This window comes from Spinacia oleracea, chromosome 5, assembly GCF_020520425.1.
Source record: "Spinacia oleracea cultivar Varoflay chromosome 5, BTI_SOV_V1, whole genome shotgun sequence".
Classification (NCBI taxonomy): domain Eukaryota; kingdom Viridiplantae; phylum Streptophyta; class Magnoliopsida; order Caryophyllales; family Amaranthaceae; genus Spinacia; species Spinacia oleracea.
The window spans coordinates 28885982-28905704 of NC_079491.1; the positions used below are offsets into that span (position 1 = coordinate 28885982).

Consider the following 19723-nt stretch of genomic DNA (forward strand, 5'->3'; position numbering starts at 1 on the left):
ACGACAGGACTCCTTGACACGACAGGACAAGCATATGGCATATTTTTTTTATTTCTCCAATCGCAACGTTCGTGAAACTGCCGTTCCGATTGCGGGAGGGTATTGAGGATAAGGCAGTTATCCTATATGATAGAATATCGAATATAGTAGAGTTATGTTATAACTAGGCTATATGATATAAGATAGAAGTCTATATGAATTAGGAAACCTATGAAGAGTATGAGATCTAGTTTGTATTATAAATAGAGGCGTATGCCCACGTATAACAGAACACAATACAAAACACAATATTATATTTTCCCTATCAATAATATATTTTAACATCATGTAATCGTACGCAGTCCTAAATTTCTTGAAATGGGATTTTAAATTAATGGCAAATGGATAAAACCAATTTAATAACACTTTTATAATTTAGGATGTGTTTAAGCTAGGAGGGTTTTATGGACGGGATGAACAACTAAGTCCGATCCACCCAATCTATTTAAGTAGCGGGTTTGGACAATAATTTAGAAATAAAGTAAAATGTGGTAATACATATTTTCATAGTAAAAATATTTTGATGACACATGCCGTACATAATGCCTATATATATAATTTAAAATCCAATACATAGGATTGAGATAACTAAATGTTGTCACACCTTATTACCTTTATTATTACCTATTTAATTTCTTTTGCTGAATAGATAGGTGATATCTATTGATATGGCCATGCACGGTTAAAGCGTAGGGGACGAGAATAGAGAATCTGGTTGTAGATTTGGTGACATAAAATGGTGTATCCATGTGGCAGGTTTGTGTTGAGAGTCGAGAGAGGGGACCTAGGCCATTAAAATTATTAGTCGTAGAAAACAAAATCTATATATACCCACTTCGTATGCCAACCATTGGGTAGAATTCATGGCCCTTGGACGCTTTCTGTTAATTCTCGGCCACTTTCCATCTTGTAATCGATCGAGTAGAGTACAAAACTGAGTTGCAGAGTGGTGTCAAAATCATTTCCCCGTGGTAAGACATTAGCTTTATACATTATAAGTCTCAATAGTTTAAATCCGATCATAATAGAAGGTGTATAAGATGTTCGACGTGCAATATATGATCGTAATTTTGCTAAAAATAAATTTTATTTGATTCGATTTATTTTGTATTTGATATATTCATATATCTTTTTTAGATGTCGTATGACTTTTTATCAATGAATTAATTTTAGTTCCCAAAAAGAAAAAAAATCCGGCCATAATAAATTTTTCAAGTACTAGTGAATAAACAAGTTTTACGTAACATGTATACATTATTAGAAACGTTTTTTTTTTTTTATTGTATTAGTGAAATATAAGGGTAGGAAATTATTTAAGAAGCAATGGAGAGTGAATTAATGAATGGGGGGGTGACGGAGGGTGGAAGGAATGTGATTAGATGGGTTAATGAGTATGTTTTATTTGCATTCTGACTCCTCATGCACTTATAGTAGTATTATTTAGTGCCCTGTACGTTCATGGCCTAACTAAATTAAATTCGTTTAACTAAAATATGTACTACTAGTCTACTACTCCTTCACTTCCACCAGGCACCAGCCCAGCCCATGAGCCCAGTCTGCTAAGTGCTACCTTTGTGAATCTTGTTTCTGACTAATGACTCATCAGCTCATCTCATCTCATCTCATCTCATCTCATCTAGTGCTTTCCTCTCTACCTTTTCCTTTTTCCTCTTCCTTTTTCTTTGGTGGAGGAGCTCTTCTAATAAATTATTCTTACTTGTCTATTTATTCCTTCCTCAAACTGGAAAACGCAAACCGCAAAACCCGCAAAACCTCACTGCTTTTTATTTCTTCTTCATTCATTAAGATAGATTTTTTGCTGATTCCCAGGCTCCCAGCCATGTCTTGATCTCACTCCATGGTCGATATATTGTCCATTGAAATTAAGCTAAGCAAGTAAGCAATTATCATTAAACGCTACACAGCCGTACAGTCACACACTCGATCTAATCCTGGTATGTACAAGCTAGTATAAAAGTATAATATATAGTACTTCGTATGCATTATTATCATTATATTATATTCATTTTAAAATATATAGAGTTGACATTCATTACAAGTGAGCTTAATTAATTAATTAATTAATTATAGCTAATTCATTAGTGCTTACTTTACGACATTCTTCTGTTTTTTAGTCATTTAATAATCCGACTTTATTTTGTGAAATTACTATTACAAATTCAAGCCTCGTCACCCCTCACCATTGGCCCTAGCTGTATAAAGCCGTACACTCATACTCATAAGAGATGCACCATGTTTTCATTTTGTTCGCCATCTAGCTAGTACACCAGTCGTACGCCACTCGTGCCACAGCAACTGGTAATTAAACCGTTAATTAACAAGGCCATAACGGTAGTCTCCGAACACAGATGTCATTCACACGCGTTTCCCTAAAACTCTAGTCATATGTACAAGATTCAAAACCTACACATTGTTAGGCTCTATTCTCTTCGTTTGGACCGGTCTGATTTTTCTAGTACGTTTTTAGTATAGCTAGGCTGTTAAATCGGGTATGCTTTGTTCTAAATTTTTTGGTATGTTCTGGTATATCTATAATAACAAGTGTTATTATAAGATACGAATTGAAGTACGTACGTATGATAATATGTGGTATTTTCTTCATTGTTGTGCAGTAGTGCAGCAATGGGAAGGTGGAAGAGGGAGGTTTTGGTGATAATAATATTGTATTTATTGATCTCAACGATGGGAGTGACAGAGGGGAAAAAGGGAAGGAGGAATATAAATAGAAAGCGGCATTCAGCAGTTTCAAGAGCGTTAGAAATAATAAACGGGACAAGTAATAGTGATGCCTACTGCCTTAGTTGGAGGATGGCAGTGGAAGCTAACAACATGAGAGGATGGCGAACAATCCCTATTCAGTGTTGGCGTCATGTCCAAGGTTACATGGTAGGAGGTCAATATTCTCGCGATATTAGCTTGATTATTGACCAAATTTATGCATATCTAGATACTGTCTCCCCCTTCGCTGATTCCTTGGATGCTTGGATCTTTGATGTTGATGACACTTGCCTCTCTAACCTCTTTTATTATCAAGCCAGACGCTTCGGGTAACTCCTTAACTAATCAACCTTTACTTAATTACATTGCAATTCATTTTAACAAATTAAGTATTGACTCCGTACCAATGTACCATGCATACCTTTTATTATGTTATAAAGGTGACTTTATTTTTTCAATTCATCATGTCACTAAAAGAGTATATATGTGTATTCCATTTTACTAATAAAACAATCAAGATAGTAATATTAGTTGGTATTGAATTTAAAACTAAAACAAATCCAATAATTAATTAATAGAAAAATGAGGAACAATAACTTATTACTTACCTAGCCAGAATTGCAAAAAGAGCTTGAAAATTATTTCATGGAGATAAGGGATGAGTGAAAATCATTCAATGGAAGAACGAAACTAAGGATATACAATAGTTACATAGGTTCAAATTAGAAAATTAAGGGGCATGAAATTTATTGGAGGTGAATGGACTAAAGGGGTTGAATTTTTTTTTATTTTTTTTTATTGTAGAAGAATGGAACATTAAATTGAAACAAAATAAAATGGGAAGATATTTTTAAGTGAGGACACGTGTTACTCCATATTTCTTGCAAATTTTACTGTTATTAAATACGTAGTAGTAGTATATGTTTATATGAATATTTATGTTATGTGATTTAATTTGTAGGTGTGATCCATATAACCCAATGGAGTTCAAAATATGGGCATCTAAAGGAGAGAGTCTAGCCATTCCGGCAGTGTTGGAAATATTTTACAGATTGATTGAAGTCGGATTTAAGGTGATGTTATTAACGGGAAGGGACGAAGAGACCCTTGGCGAAGCTACTGTTGAAAATCTGGTTAACCAAGGTTTTGTTGGCTATGAACGCCTCATTATGAGGTTAGTCACCTTCATATAGCACTTTGTTTAAATTAATTTGGTTGGATAATGGTGTTTTAATTATGATTTTACTAATTAATTTTGTGTTGAAATTAGGTCGCCGGAGTATAGAGGACTAAGTGCAATGATGTACAAGTCGGAGATACGTAGACAATTAATGGAGCAAGGGTATAGGGTTTGGGGAAATGTTGGAGATCAATGGAGTGATCTTCAAGGCAATTATACCGGTGACCGTACATTTAAACTTCCCAATCCCATGTACTTCGTTCCTTGATCCATTCTACACACCCATATTTGGTGCTTGTTTCATACGTCATGTATGTAAATGTGTTTGTTAATCATGAAATGAAATTGCGATGAATTTTACAAAGAAATCGTATCAAAAGTACTTTCTCCGTTTCAAAATAATTGCACCATTTTTACTTTCACATTTGCCAACGCATAAAATAACTTTGATCATCCATATTTACCGTTATGTATTAGTATAATTATATAAAGTTGATATATTCAAAATATACATTGAGACAAGCAAAGATAATATATAATTGTATTTATTTCCAAAAACATTTACTTCGTACTACCTCTATTTCAAAATAATATTTACATTTTCTGTTTTATTCCGTTTTAAAATATTCTTTACACTACACTTTGTTATATTTTTGGACAAGGAACTTTACTACCTTGTCCCTCACTTTCTCTTACTTTATTCTTTTTTTTTTCTTACATCCATCTATCTTTTTATACATCTATCTTATTTTACCATATTTTATTATATTAACTCACTCTTTTAGTAGTTGTTTATTATGTGTACATTCGATGAAGCTTTACGAGTCCCATGTTATAGAGGACGCAAGAACGATTATAGAGAGTAACGAGAACGTACAAACGGAATGAATGGGCCATTCCGTTTGCCAATGAAGTTTAAAAGGGAATGATGGGCTATTGTTGGAAAACCACGAGAAGCCCAACAAAAAATGGGCGACATACGTAATGTACGTTATGAATGGTTTTTTTAACCGGCAAATCTCTGAAAAATTCAAAGGTTGATTTGAAGAATCGGCCGGCAATTGGGGAGCAGATGTGATCCTTGACAAACACAACCAACCAATCCGTTTCCAATTTGTTTTTGTGAATCATAATTATCATCATTGCAATTCGTAATTCGTAATTCGTAATTTGGAAATTGTAATTGAATTTCGGAAAGTGAAGAAGAAGCTAGGATGGACGATGGAGACGTATTGAAGCAGATACATCAAATGGTGGAGTTCATCCGCCAGGAAGCCATCGAACGATCCAACGAATTCTCTGTCTCTGCCGATGAGGTTTTTTCTTCTTCTTCTTCTTTATATCTATCTGCATTGTTTGTTCTTTCATCAATTCAATCACACAGAGTGAATTTTAACAAATAAGTTTGCAACATCTAATTAATTGTACGTAAGTATTACCCCTCCAAATCCCTAAATAAATGTGGTGTTTGTTTTAGAAGATCCTCAGTTTGTATCAAAATTTTGATTACACATCAACATGTTTTTGAAGTATTAAAATGTAATCCCATTGCCCCGTTGCAATTCTATGAAAACTTTGACCATGATTTCTCATGTAATATATTAGGGACGAGGGAGTTTCAAATAGTATGTACTCTTACCACGTGCTACATGAACTTTGGTGTAGTATAGCTGTATAGATGACGGTCAAAGTTTATTTAGGAATGAAAGGCTAGGAGTATTGATGTGAGTAATGGTGATGTATAATTGGATATTGGTTAATATTAGGAATTCAACATTGAGAAACTACAATTAGTAGAAGCTGAAAAGAAGAAGATTAGACAAGAATATGAGCGCAAGTACAAACAGGTGGAAGTCCGCAAAAAGATGTAAGCACCTACGAGTACTCAGCTACCTAACAGCTACACCAGACCATTCTTTTATTAACATAAAAATACAAGTTATTAGTGTTTGATTGATTGATTGATTGATTGGGGAATGCAGTGAGTATTCAATGCAGCTGAATGCTTCAAGGATAAAGTTCTTACAAGCTCAAGATGAGATTGTGAAAGACATGAAAGAAGCTGCTTCCAAGGAGCTTCTTCGTGTTTCTGACGATCAGACTGCTTATTCCTACAAGAAGCTTCTCCAAGCTTTTTCTGAAGCCTCCAACTACAAGAAGCTTCTCCATGCCTTGATTCTTCAGGTCCCCTCTTACTTACTTGTTTTCTTTTCTAATTAGCCGGCCTGATAATTATACAACATGATCTTCATTCAGTTTAGATGTTAGCCAACTATCTTTGTCTCTCCATTTCAGAGTTTGCTACGTTTGAAGGAGCCTTCTGTGTTGTTACGCTGCAGGGAGGTGGACAAGAAAGCAGTTGAGTCTGTACTCGAGGATTGTAAACGAGAATATGCTGAGAAAACTCAAGTACGCGCACCCACAATTACCATTGATAAGGTCTATCTCCCTCCACCTCCCTCTGCCTCAGACCACCATGCTCCCTCATGGTAACTCACCTCCTTCCACTTCTCCTGTTATTTTAGATACATTATTAAAGATAAAGGGGTTTTTATTACTGGCAAATGCTGCTGTTTGGGTTACTTGCTTAGAGCGATGCCTATGCTTATATATGATCCTAAGTCTCTGTTTGATTTTCTTGTGTTTGGAAGCTCGGGAGGAGTAGTTATGGCTTCTCGGGATGGAAAGATAGTTTTTGAAAATACTCTGGATGCACGCCTAGATGTGGCATTTCGGAAGAAATTACCTGAGGTCTTTACTCATGACATTTTTCTTTCAACTCCTATTTTAGATTTTGCAACAACACTGTAGCTCTGAAACCACTCGCTTATTTTTTGCTTAATTTTCATTGTAGATACGCAAGCACATTTTTGGGCAGAGTCCATAGTGTGGTGCAGCTAATGAAGATTCAAACAAGGACATACCAAGTATATAGAGTCGTTACTTAATGCTTTACTTATGAATTGCATTGTCATTGGCTTTACTTGTTATCAGGAATAAAAGTAATGTATTTATCAAGCCTAGAATAAATGCAAGTTTTTTAATCTTGCTAAGCATGGAGTGCTAATTTAGTTCTTCCCCTTTTCCAAATCAGAAGGAGTGAAATGAACAACTTATTCTTGTAATTTAAAATTTTAAAGTGTAATAATTTGAAGAATAATACTTTCTTCTCAATTACTCCGTATATAAAGTTTGAACTTCAAAGAAATTGACTGAATTTGTTTACTTGTCAGAACTATCCACTTCATTACTTAAGTCAAGATTCTTAAACAGATATAGGAGACAAGATATTGAAGCATTCTACATACAATGTGATACTTAGTATTTTTAACACTCTGATTTGTTGAACATTTGTGCCTCAAATCTTGACTTCAGAAGCAGGAAACTATGCTTAAATATTGGTTTTGCTTCAAGAACACTTTTTAAACTGGTACTTAAGCATGCTTTCCTCTCTGTAAACCGTGACGATTACAAATTTATGTTCATGTGTTTGCTTAGCATTTGGATACAGAAAGAAGGTAAAGGGCTCAAGTATTTATCTTCTGATCATTGTATTTCACGTGAAGGCAGCTTCTGAAGACATATGATTACATTAAGAAACCGAATGCCTTCGACTACGGCCAGTTTTTCCTTTTCTCCCTGATTTTTGGCGCTTGTTTCCCATTGGGGTGCTAAATATCCCAATCTTTCCTATTCCTTTTGAAAGTGAAGTTAAAAAAGTGTTACCATTTCCTGATTTGTCCAACATCTCTTGTTTCATGCAAGTCTGTTCCTTCTCCAGATCATTGAGCCTCATTCTCAACCTTGAAATCTCAAGCTTGAGTTCTCGATTCTCCCTCCTCAAGGATGCATATGTATCTCTGGGTGACATTGCAGCACTTGCGATGCCACTGCTAATTTTCTGGGAAAACTGTGCATCTCCTGAACTTCCCGACATGGTATTCTTCAATCGTAGCTGCTCAAAATAAAGAACTTTCACTGTCATTTGAACAGGAAGCCGATCATTCTGTGCAGCGTGGTTGCAAGCTTCTTGTGAGAGCTTTTGGCAGTCGATGTACTTGCACAGCTTCTTGCATTCTTCTTCAGATATCATAGGGTGAGCCTGCACAAGCGAATTAGTTTCTGACGAGCAAAAAGTTTGAGGCTTCATTATACATGAGTTTTTGAAAGTTGAAGTGAAGTACCTTGAGGTAAATGTCAAGTGCTCTATAAAGCCCATCATCAATGACTCGGGCATAATCCGGCAAAGCCTCAATAATAGCAGTGAACTTTTGTAGTGACAGGTAAGGATCAGGAGCAATTTCTGCTAGATATGCATCAATAAGGCGTCCAACCTTCAATAGAGAAGTATGGGTAGGAGAGCTATAACCTTGAGATTCATACCCACATTGATCTTGATTAGTTTCTTCATCTTCCATCCGCTGAAGGAAGTTCACCAGAATTCTGCAGACTGTATCAACGTCAAACAAGGAATCTCCTTTGTGAACAGATGGGATAAGCAGATCATCAAGAGAAACCAGTTCTAACCGGCAACCAACCCTCTTCTCAAGCTCAATCCTGCAGGAGATTTTGGCATCCCCTATGATTGCCATCCTTAATAAACCAAACAGAAAACTCAGGGGAATTGGTGAAGACTTTGATTTCTCAATGGGAAGAAGATCAACAAGAGCCTCAACAATCACCTTCTGGTCACGCTCTTGCGTACCACAATGTGGTCTTAACCTTGCTGGATTCCATATCTGAAGTTTTCCAATTCCCTTTAACCATTCTTGAGCATAATGCATCAAAGACGCAATGATGCTACAAATATCAACTCCTGCTTTTGTCATAGCTGAGATAACTTGCTGATAGAAATCAATCCTGAGGACAGAGAGATCTTCAACCCACCAATCAATATAGTCTGCAGCTTCTTTTAATTCCGCAGAGTCATCCTCATCCTCATCCTCGTCCTCATGGCACCTTACATGGGAGAAACTGGAAGCAAGTTGCTCTCTGCGCGCGTTGACAGAAATGGCATTCACACATCTGGTTGAGATTCCCACCTCTTCCACAATAGAGAGAGGTAGGGACTCGCAAGCAGAAAGAACTTCCAGAGCTTTCTCAATACTTTGAACAACCACCTGAGCAAGATAAGCTTCAGTTCTTAGAATGAGGTTATCTAGCTGGTAGTCCTCTGTCATCTCCAAGTAGTCAGCAGCACAGCGTAGGTAGGCGACGTTGCCAGCTGTGATCTCAAAATTCATACCATAGCAGAACTTGGCAGCAAACTCGAATGCTTGAGAACCACCTGGTAAATTGTAGAGCTCCAACTTGGAGACCTTTGGATCCTTGGTATCTGCAATCATTTTTCGTATTCTCCCACTTCGAGTAACCAGGGGAAACTTGAATATAAATCCACAAACCAAACATACATTCTTCAGTCTTGTTCTTGTCAGATATAATAATTAATAATAATAATAATAATAATAATAATAATACAAGTGGAACACTGACCTTGTGGAGAAGAAAGGATTCGCCGTCGACGACAACAGTAATGTCTCCGGCAACATCCTGAAAGATGCTGTAAACAAATTGTTTATATCAAAATTCATGAATTCAGAATTCTGTTATTCAAACTGTTGAAGAATAATTAATACCGGTTATTCAAAGTGTTGGAATGAGATGAAGGAAGGGGTGGCCGTGAGAGTTGGTGTTTGTCTTCTGCTACCATTTTTGTTTCTTGTTTTTCTCTCTCTAATTTCCTTTCTCAATCATGTCATGGCTCAATATCTCCCTTAATTCCCTGTTTGGCTAAACTAACTGTAGAAATTAAAAGAAAGAGGAATTGATGGGGAAATCTTTCTTCAGTCTCTGTCTCACTGTTTTCTGGAATGGACTGTTGCTTTTGCTTTCTCTTTTATCTTTGTTGTTGTTTTTTTTTTTTTTTTTTAATTTCGCTTTGGAAGCTTTTTGTCTCACAATTACTACCCAATTATTATCCTATTTATTTCATCATTTACACTACTTTTCAAATTTCACATTCAAATTATTACGGAGTACCTGTACTACACAATGTGACTGACATCCATCAGTTACAAATCAATTTTGTATGTGCTTATTAATCATTTTCCGAGAGGTACACAGGTAAATAACGACTACCTTTGAGTATATTGCTCATTTAAGTTTAGGTATATCACTATGTTCGAGAACAAGATAGATTTTGTATGGAGGTTGACGTTAGGAAAAAGAAAACAGAATTATGGAGTGCAAGAAATGGGGAGTAGGGACAACCGGACAAAGGTATCAAAATGGTAAGGAGAGGGAGCTCCGGAGACTAAATAATTGGCCAAGGTGGGGTGTAGGGATGTCCTAACATTTAAGGGTATGGCAAAGTACACATGCAAATGTCCCTTTATTAATCTTTATGGATAATTATATTTATATCTCATTCTTCTTTTGCATTTTACATTTCTAATTTTATAACCTGGATTTGATCCTATAAATTCCTTCCTTAATATCACGCCTTAACCTTTTTTGGATCCCAATAAAAGTCTCATCTGCCATTGCCGCGCATCCTACATCCTAACATCCAAGATTCTTACTTTTATTTTGGTTTTTGTTGATTTTGGGTGATTTGCTCAATTGTTAAAACAAAAAGTAATGTGACAAAAAGCACTAGGAAATATTCAGGGAACTCTTAATGCATACTCCGTATGACTTTGTGTATGCATAGTGTATATTGTATATGCTGAAAATCATTTGTACTCCCTCTGTCCCTTAATACTCGTACCGTTTTTGACTTTTTGCACTATTTACATAATTCATTTTGACCTAATTTTATTTCTAGTATATGAAAACAAATGTTAGTATAAAATATATTGTTGGCTTCATCTTAATATATATTTTCAAAATATTAATATTTTATAAGTTTTTATAATATGTAGTTAAAGATATTGGTGGTCAAAGTTTTGCATTGGCAAGCGTGTCCAGTCGAAACGGTGCGAGTATTAAGGGACGGAGGGAGTATATGTTTTAGACAGCATACCTGCTTTATCCGGCATTTTCTACTTACAATTGAAATAATCATTAAAACAAACATTTATATTTAATCTAATGATCCAGAATATTCTTTTTCTCCCTCAAAAAAAAATCTAACTGTTGGGGTGTTAAATGGGCCCACCATTTTAACCCAAAAGCCAATAAAATCCACTCAAGCCCAATACCACCAACAAGGCCTCAAAAGGCCCAACAAGGCACTATATATACCCCTCAAAGGGCAAGGTAAAAGGGGTCATTCTCTAACCCTAGAGAAGCCACCCTACTCTCTCTCTCCCCTAAACACCTCATTTTATACATCAATTGTACTGACTTGAGCGTCGGAGGCTCCGCCTTGGGGACCCCCCTTGGCCCGGAGTTCATCTTGCAGGCACCGTACGTGACCGGAACTCAAGATATCAAGGACGCTCCTTCCATCGTTTCAACCCCGGAACAATTTGGCGCCGTCTGTGGGGATCGAGTACAAAAACCCATGAAGATCCACATTTTCATGCTACCAGGACCAATCACCGAAAAGTGACCGGAAAATCTGAAATAGCCGGTCAAGAGTTATCATTGGTCTACATATCTCAATTCGTGACCTCTTGGTCACAAGTAGCAAGCGACATATATTAAGTAATTGTCGAGATCTCCATTTACCTCAAGCTACACTTATGTATTTGAGATTTTTCTCAATTACAAAGGGGTATGAGTCAGCAAGCCTCCAAGGTGTAGACACCTACTTTTGTCCCCATTCCCGAAAGGGAAGGTTCGATGATGAAAACGTAAATCTCCACTTGACAACGCATCTCCTATAAAATAACGAATCTCATTACCCCTTTTCATTTCACCCGAAACCTGCTATTTATAGAAACCTGCTAAAAATAGTAACTGCCGTAATGGGTAGTTGTTAAAAGTGGCAAGTCATAAAAGATAGAAACCTGTCAGAATTAGGTGTTGCACTCCAACATAAATCCTAAATGAGATAGAAATTGCGAGAGAATCCTATTCCTAATATGATTCGAAAGTAAGAGTCACGTATTAATTAAAATCCTAACGAGCCTAGAGTTCGTAACGGGCCCAGACGCATCTCGTCACAAGGTTAATACGCACTAAAAGACTCAATTAAATCTCAAACACTCCGGATTCTAGGAATCCGAATCTGACAAAGAAACGGCCCAAACATCAATTTCAACGCCCAGCCATGGGCGCTGAAATTGCATGGATCCTATTTTCAACGCCCAGAGCTGGGCGCCGAAATCTTTGACACCCAGCCCTGGGCGCTGAAAATACCTGGGACGTGTTTTTTTCTAATTCCTCGAGGATTAGAGTTCTACAATTCTATCTTTCCACGATCTCTTTTCTATAAATAGGGCCCTAAGTTCGACGTGAAACACACAACAATGATACAACGCACAATTATTCTGAGTATTGACTCTAAACCCCCTAAGCCTAAGCCTCACGCTGCAAAACTGATCACGCGTTCTGTCGCAATCGATCCATAAATCGAACAGAACGTATCCCGTCCCATAATTTGAGATTCATTAAATAAAAGGAGAAATAGCAAAGTCAAAGTGGTTAGTTTTCTGAGAACCGTGACGCACCTCTCAAGGGTGCGTCGTAATGTGTCCCTTTTCCATGGTTTAATTGCTTTCCTCGCCCTTTTATGAACTGTTAAACTAACTAAAATCTGATTGTTCGATCACGCTTAATTAATATGATATTTTTGGGAAATTGGATTATCATGCTAGGTCCCTTAAAACAATCTAAATCAGATAATCGCGCTCGATCTAGTACTATGTGTTGCATATTGTTAAAATCAACTCAGATTAGTTTAATAGTTAACGCATGTCCCTTCAATTATTCATGCTGAGCTAGTAAGGATATCCTGCCTCTGGAGTTATCGAAGAGCGAGTACTCCTCTCGGTAGTTACAGTCCCCCGAACCCTCAATCTCTACCCTGCGGGTGTACGTTGAGCGATCCCCACCACCAGGGATCACAAGGGAACCTACGGCCGTCGTGGTCAAACATAATTGCACTCCATTTATGTCACGATAACCGGGTTTTGTCAGTTTTTCTCATTGTCGTTAAAAACTGAATGGCGACTCCTATATTACTAGTCAATTGGGTGTAAACTCACAGGAAATCCAATTACACTTGATTTGACAAAAAGAAGCGTCACACCCACGAGGGACGAGGTCACGCATTAGCCTCGTGCTTTTTCGACCCCCTCACAGTGGCGACTCCACTGGGGATAGTGAAGGAAATACTCGTGCTTGTAGGTAATCAAAATAGCCGAAGGGTGAAACGATCCTACCCCGCGTTTATTTCCCAATCAAGTTGGGACGACCTGAAAATCAGCATATTAATGTGAACGGACAGAACCGCATAACGAATCTTGGCTCCCTTGGTGTTTCATCTTGGGAGTTGGGACTAAGGATACCCATCGCCAACCGGGGGGTGCATACGCTTCGAATGTTGTCCACTCGGCACTTTCGCTAGTAGTACACCTGTCCCAAACCCAATCGCTCGCCCATTAGGTCCCTCTCGCCTGCATGCCCCCTTGGCTTGCACTTGCGGGTTGGCCTCTTGAGAGAAATTCGTCTGCTGAAGACACTACCTCGACCGGGGCATGTGTTGGATCTACGATAGAAGCGGTACCAAGCCAGGCGCAAATAACTACCCATAGAAGCCTATCATAAACTACATGACATATTATTATTGCCTCATGATGGAATGTTAGTTATGTGTAGCGAAATATATGATTGTGTGTGACAAACTATCCTAGAAAAACCAACGACCTTAAAAATTGCCCAAACATTCATAAACCAATTTGCCAAAGAGTTATACCGAAATACGTGTTCCGCAAACCCGAACGATCGCCACAAAAATAAGCGATGCTCGGGACGGCCTGTAACGAATCCCACAAACGCTGCACAACGCGTAAAGGACGTTATTAAGCAAGCACGCAAAATCGAAGTCGCATAAACAAAAGTAGACGCAAACAGAAAACGAGAACCAGCCAGGGACGCATTTTCAACGCCCCTGGCTGGGCGCCAGAATTTCTCACGCCCTGCCAGGGACGCATTTTCAACGCCCCTGGCTGGGCGCCAGAATTTCTCACGCCCTGCCAGGGACGCATTTTCAACGCCCCTGGCTGGGCGCCAGAATTTCTCACGCCCGACGCTGGGCGCTGAAGTTGCTGTTTGGCCTTCTGGTCAGGCACAGCAGCCTCGGTGCCCGCGCATAAAAAAAATATACGTAGCAAACAAAAAAACTTTTCGAATTTTTTTTTTTGCTGCGAGGGCGTATGAAAAAGCACTCGATTCCAAAAGCGACTAAAAAAAAATAACTCTTTGTGTCGTTGATAGGCCTCCTACGACGGCAATGTTCGGTTCCAAAATCGAGCCCGCTAATTGAAATAACCTTGAATGTCACATGGGCAAAGTATTCAAAAAATAATGTTCAAATGAAGTTTTCAAGAAAAATAATGTTCGAATAAAAAATAAATCCGAGATTAGACTAGGCTATGCCAAAGTACAATATAAATCCTAAGTCTTAGTTATCTTATCCATAGAATCGGTCCTAATGCTTGGTGTCGTTCTGCAAGTTGAAAGGTTAAACCATATTGAGTCTCCCTTCCTAACATTTAAATCAATAAGCACCCATATGTAATTGTCATCCCTTGCTAAGAATCAATGGCCTCAATACTCTCTCTCACCAATAAAAAGAATATATTATAGTATTTGCAAAATGGAAACAGTCACATTCTGAAAATCATTCCCCCATAGTCGCACAACCCCCAAAGTGAGCCTAAGGTGTCAATACCATTGGCAAAGAAAAAAATTAATGGCCTCTAAGGCTTATAATCACATTGGGTCACGACTATCATAGTCATCTCGAGTCACTCGCTCCTTGAAATACTACTAAGTACGGACTAAAAGATTTTCCATGAATGCAACATGACCAACCATGAAAATACCCACATCGGCATACCATAAGGCTACCATTGGGGTAAAGCAATACACACTAAGAGGGAAGCCGCACTAATGATTCCAGTCTTGCAAAAATAAAAATTCGATCTCCCCAAATAACTACCTTGCCAACATTAAGAAAAATGGCGCATGACAAATGAACACCCAAGGGTTAAAATCTAAAGTGTCAACCAACTAAAGGTATGGTCCAATTAGCCTAAGTCCGAGAGTCTCTTGGTCAAGTGTTATAGGCTTACGCCACGTCATTATTTTGAGTCTAGGCCACCTCCTTGTATTCATACACGGGTTATAATCAGAAAGATTAATGAAAGTTCGAGTCTAAATCACAACTTCCAATTAAATCCCAGAAACTGGAGTCTGAAAAGAAACAAAAAAAATTATTTTCGATGTAATTCTTTCGTTAAATTTCAATAAGGTAAAAACAACATTTTGAATCTACGCTATTTGCACATTTTAAGAAACGACTAAATACGCTTGCAAAGTAAGACAAAATTAAAGGTCCACCCTAGGCCAACTAAAATTAAAGGTCCACTCTAGGCCTACTAAAATTAAAGGTCCACCATAGGCCTACCAAACGAGGCTCACTCAGTCTCGCCTCGTGACTCAAAGACCACAACCATCTACCTTTTAGCCCAAACAAAAAAATTGATTGAAGGATTTATGTTGGGGAGAAATCCCAAGCAAAAAGAAAAAAAGAGAAAGAGAAAAGGGAGAGCGAAAAGAGCCATGAAATACTTAGCCCGTACCTCCCAAAGTGCGAAATCTACCCAAGTAAACGAAGGAAAAGAATTGAGTCAACCAATCCAAATCATAAAATCCTACGATTTCTACCCTTTCCAATCCTTATGCTCTTAGACGCCTTCGCTCTGGGGTCCCTGTTCAGCTCATTTAACCCATCCATGTTCTCATTGCCATAACCCAAGAAACCATTACCTCAACTCTTGTTTTTGAACTTGTTATCAACCGCAAACCACGCACGGCCATTGACACGTGCGTCATGCCCATTATTTCCAAAGCCCAAACCAGTTCTTACGCCACCATTAGCATAATGACCATATAACTTGTGTGGATACATCCTATACCCTTGAGCTGTCCCCATGCTATTCATTGGCCTTGGTTGATGTAATCCTCGTGCTCGACTAATACCTATACAACTTATCCTATCTCATTCAACCCGTCTTTCAAACCGTCTTGAATCACGAATAAAAAAGGAAGACAAATGAAAAGTACAAAAAAGTAATAAATAATAAAAAAGGAACTTTGCAAAGCGCCTCTAAAGTTAGTCTAAAAGAAAAAGGAGCATTTAGCGCACAAAAAAAAAAGATCCGCCAGAAATAATTTTCAGCGCCCGCAGCTGGGCGCCGAAATCTTTAACGCCCCAGCCTGGGCGCTGAATCTCTCTGCTTGCTAAAATTTGTCCAGAAGTGCTCGTCATTTTATCCGCACATACACGGAAAAATAACGAACACTTGGAGGGGTACAACACGTATTCAGGTATACGTACCACCAAAAATACATGTACTCAAAAAAATATATAAAACAAATTTTTGGCTTACGGCAATGAGGCAGATTAAAATAATAATAAACTTCACTTATTCTACCGTTTCAAATAATATGTTTCCACCTCATAACATACTTGTTTAAAATCGGCATTCTAAGAAACCATTTTCTAGGCTAAGAACTACGCAAGACCTGATTCCAAATTAAATCTATTTAAGGCGGATACGTAGGCAATCCATGATTCAGTCTAACCAATTTGCAAAAATGTTAAAGCCTATAGAATAACAAGAATAAGAAATAAAAGTCCCTTATTGAAATTTAATTACTTGCAATCCAATTCGAAAGAAAAATTTAAGTCAAAGGAAGAATCCAAGTCACCAAGATGCCAAAATTAATGAGCACACATCGAAAAATAATAAGGGCACGTACCCTTGCCAGAAGGAGCACTCACACTCCTAGGCACTTAGCCAAGACTCAAAAGATCGCTCTGCCTCAATTGAATGGGGGCTAGCGCAAGCGTCCATGACCTCTAAAGTACTCGACTTGACCCTCCCTAAAGCGAACTAACTCACTTAAAGACTTTCTTTCACCACTAGACATAGTCGTTCGCTTAAAGACCTTCTTTCACCACTAGACACAGTCATAATCGCCAACAAGTAGTAAAGGCAGCAAGCTTGCAATAAAGAGGATTGTTCTACGACATCGCCCCATCGTTCCTTCGAACTCAGGGCACCCGTCCATGGTAATTCGAATGCTTGCTAATCTCCTTTGAAAAAAAATCAGACATTGTCAATAGGACTTGGCACTTAACCAAGGCTCACCCTACTCAGACATATGACACGGGCATCTAAAATCGAAATCTGAAAGCATCATTAATGGGAAGACATAACAGCAACTGGGGGCTAAAAAAAAATTGAAATGATAAGCTAGGGAAAGAACTAAGTATACCTTGACCTTTTTGTGCAGACATACACCAAGTAAATCTAAGTCGATTTGAAAACGGTTTATATTCCCGCAATTCTGGAAAATATGGCCCTAAAAGCCTAAAGCATGTGCCGCACGGGCACAAGTAAAATCTTGGCGCCTGCACCCTGGCTTCCAGCAAATCCTTAGACAGCATTCTAAAAATCGTAACAGTATTTTGATTCACTCATGTAATCCTGTACGAACCCTTCTATAAGTCAACCTACTTAGGACACCTCGGATTGTACATAGTAGGACTCGGACTTCAAATAATTTTCAAAAGACTTCTTCGAACATGACATAGTGTCGTTGGTTTAAGCTAAGTATGCGTTTATCTCGATGTTGCAAGTAAGTCAAAAAGATTTCTAAATATGATTATGGGTAAAGAAAGGCACCTAGCTTTTGGTCAAGGCACACTTCCACATGTTACTACCTTGACCATGGCGATGTCGCATAATACGACATTTACAAGAGAAGTAGCAGGTCACTACTCGAACGTACCTCGCACTAAACGATTCTGGTTCAAACTATTCATGATCCATGTCCCCATGAATGCATAAAGACGTATGCAAAACATTATAGCACCAAGCCAATCCCGTAGCTACAATTGGGGGCTTGAGAAAAACACTCTAAAAATGCTCGAAATGACGATTTTATCGCAAATTCTCGACGCTAATGCTATACATACATCACAGGGGCACAATCCTAAGCTTTAATCGTGTAAAACGAACCTTAGAATGGCTACAACCCCTCCCAAATTCTAAAGCACTACTTAGAATATATAAAGTCACCCCACTAACAAGGGTAACTGAAAATCGCGAGTCACCAAAACTCCGATCAAACTACTGCACATAACGCTCGCCCTACAAGCGCCTGTTACACAGTCTACCTCGTTCCAAAGCAAAAGCGAAAGAAAAAAAATCAAGGATAAGAACTGTCAAAATATACCCAGAAATCATTTCCAACGCCCAGAGCTGGGCGCCTATATCTTTAACGCCCCAGCCTGGGCGCTGAATATTTCTGCTAGCCAAGTTTTGCCCAGATATAAAAATAAGAAAGAAACACCTATGAATCCTCGCATCGAACGAAGTAATAAGCCGTGCAAACCCACGCAGAAGGTGCTACACTTGTTCGAACACCTGAACGAGGCGTGATGAAGTACTCCAATGCAAAAAATAATAATGATATCCCAACACCTGAAGGAATGTTCTAAGACACGCTGTTAGGCCACACAAGCCTACGTCGCACCATAAGTTCAACCATCCCACGGTACAAGTCTAAAAAAGAGTAAGGCATATTGCACTAATGTAGGCACGACCAAGAGCACGTGTAAAAGAGGCAAAGACTACTTATTGCCCAAATTCAAAATGCAAGCCACACGACTTCTACATTAAGGATTAAAAGTAGCAAAACATTACCTACCACGGAAAGGATAGCTCGCACCTACACGAGCGGAACCCCAGGGCATCTTTCTCGAAAGAACCTACAAAAATCGTACGCCAAAAGGAAGCATCCCAACATGCATACTTGGGGGCTCCAAGCTACAAAACAACCATAGCAAAATAAAAAAAAAATCTCGAAGCAAATGTTTGAACAATCGAAAGGGCACGATGTTTGAGCCCACTTCATGAACGGGCCTGAACCCTACCAAAGCTTCTAAGCAAACTATTCAAAATCAGTCATTGCTCAAAAAAAAAAATGATTCAAGCAAACTGATTAATGGACCGCACGCAACGGCCATTCTATGAATGCTCGTTCGCACATACATTCTAAGTATCGAACATTCACGAATACGTTGAAAAGGAAAAAATATATAAGTTCAAAATAACAAGAGCGATCAAAGTCTTACGCCTCAAGATATGTTCCTCGGGCCATATAGACTCGCCCAACTATTGCAATAACTGTACACCTTAAAGAGCGATAGTTCCTTTAAAAAATCGCCCCAAAGCGACAAACGCCGTAGTCCACCAATCGGCTACGGCTCTTCGAGAAATCATCACGATCATTCAACTCATTATAATCTCTAACTCTACGTTCCAAAAAATAAAAATAAAAGAAAAAAAAAACAAAAAAGAAGAGAATATGTAGAATTTCCAAGTGAAATAAACGAATGAACAAGAGGCCAACAGTGTCATCAAAAGACCAGCCCAAACAACACTTTCAACGCCCCACCTGGGCGTGAATTATTTCAACGCCCAGTCCTGGGCGCCGAAAATGAACCCAGGCTCAAAAAGGCCCTAACTTCTGTTGGGCCCTGCCGCATCCATTCAACACCACTACAAAGATCGCTCG

At 38.4% G+C, this 19723-nt stretch overlaps 3 protein-coding genes across 7 annotated transcripts; 2 read left to right on the forward strand and 1 right to left on the reverse strand.

Annotated features, from left to right (window-relative positions):
- The first annotated feature begins 1642 nt into the window (after window positions 1-1642).
- Window positions 1643-4326, forward strand: LOC110804348 (acid phosphatase 1). 5 transcript variants are annotated; one of them, XM_022009934.2, is made up of 4 exons: window positions 1643-1994; window positions 2676-3107; window positions 3740-3952; window positions 4049-4326. In XM_022009934.2, exons 2-4 carry the CDS (start codon window positions 2683-2685, stop codon window positions 4224-4226), a joined length of 816 nt encoding a protein of 271 aa, XP_021865626.1. In that variant the 5' UTR covers window positions 1643-1994; window positions 2676-2682; the 3' UTR covers window positions 4227-4326. The 5 variants fall into 5 exon arrangements, with proteins under 5 accessions (XP_021865626.1, XP_021865627.1, XP_021865625.1 ...); XM_022009935.2 differs by having other exon boundaries at window positions 1645-1994; window positions 2681-3107; XM_022009933.2 differs by having other exon boundaries at window positions 1647-1994; window positions 2673-3107.
- A 335-nt stretch (window positions 4327-4661) lies between these two features.
- On the forward strand, window positions 4662-7166 carry LOC110804342 (V-type proton ATPase subunit E). The gene is made up of 6 exons (XM_022009925.2): window positions 4662-5274; window positions 5725-5825; window positions 5941-6142; window positions 6254-6447; window positions 6610-6709; window positions 6813-7166. The coding sequence occupies exons 1-6, from the start codon at window positions 5173-5175 to the stop codon at window positions 6843-6845; spliced, it is 732 nt and encodes a 243-aa protein (XP_021865617.1). The 5' UTR covers window positions 4662-5172; the 3' UTR covers window positions 6846-7166.
- Window positions 7167-7205: 39 nt separating this feature from the next.
- LOC110804341 (BTB/POZ domain-containing protein At3g08570) lies at window positions 7206-10078 on the reverse strand. Its single transcript, XM_022009923.2, has 4 exons — window positions 9595-10078; window positions 9452-9518; window positions 8143-9339; window positions 7206-8060 (listed from the first exon to the last, which is right to left on the reverse strand). Exons 1-4 carry the CDS (start codon window positions 9666-9668, stop codon window positions 7551-7553), a joined length of 1848 nt encoding a protein of 615 aa, XP_021865615.2. The 5' UTR covers window positions 9669-10078; the 3' UTR covers window positions 7206-7550.
- Between the last annotated feature and the right edge of the window lie 9645 nt (window positions 10079-19723).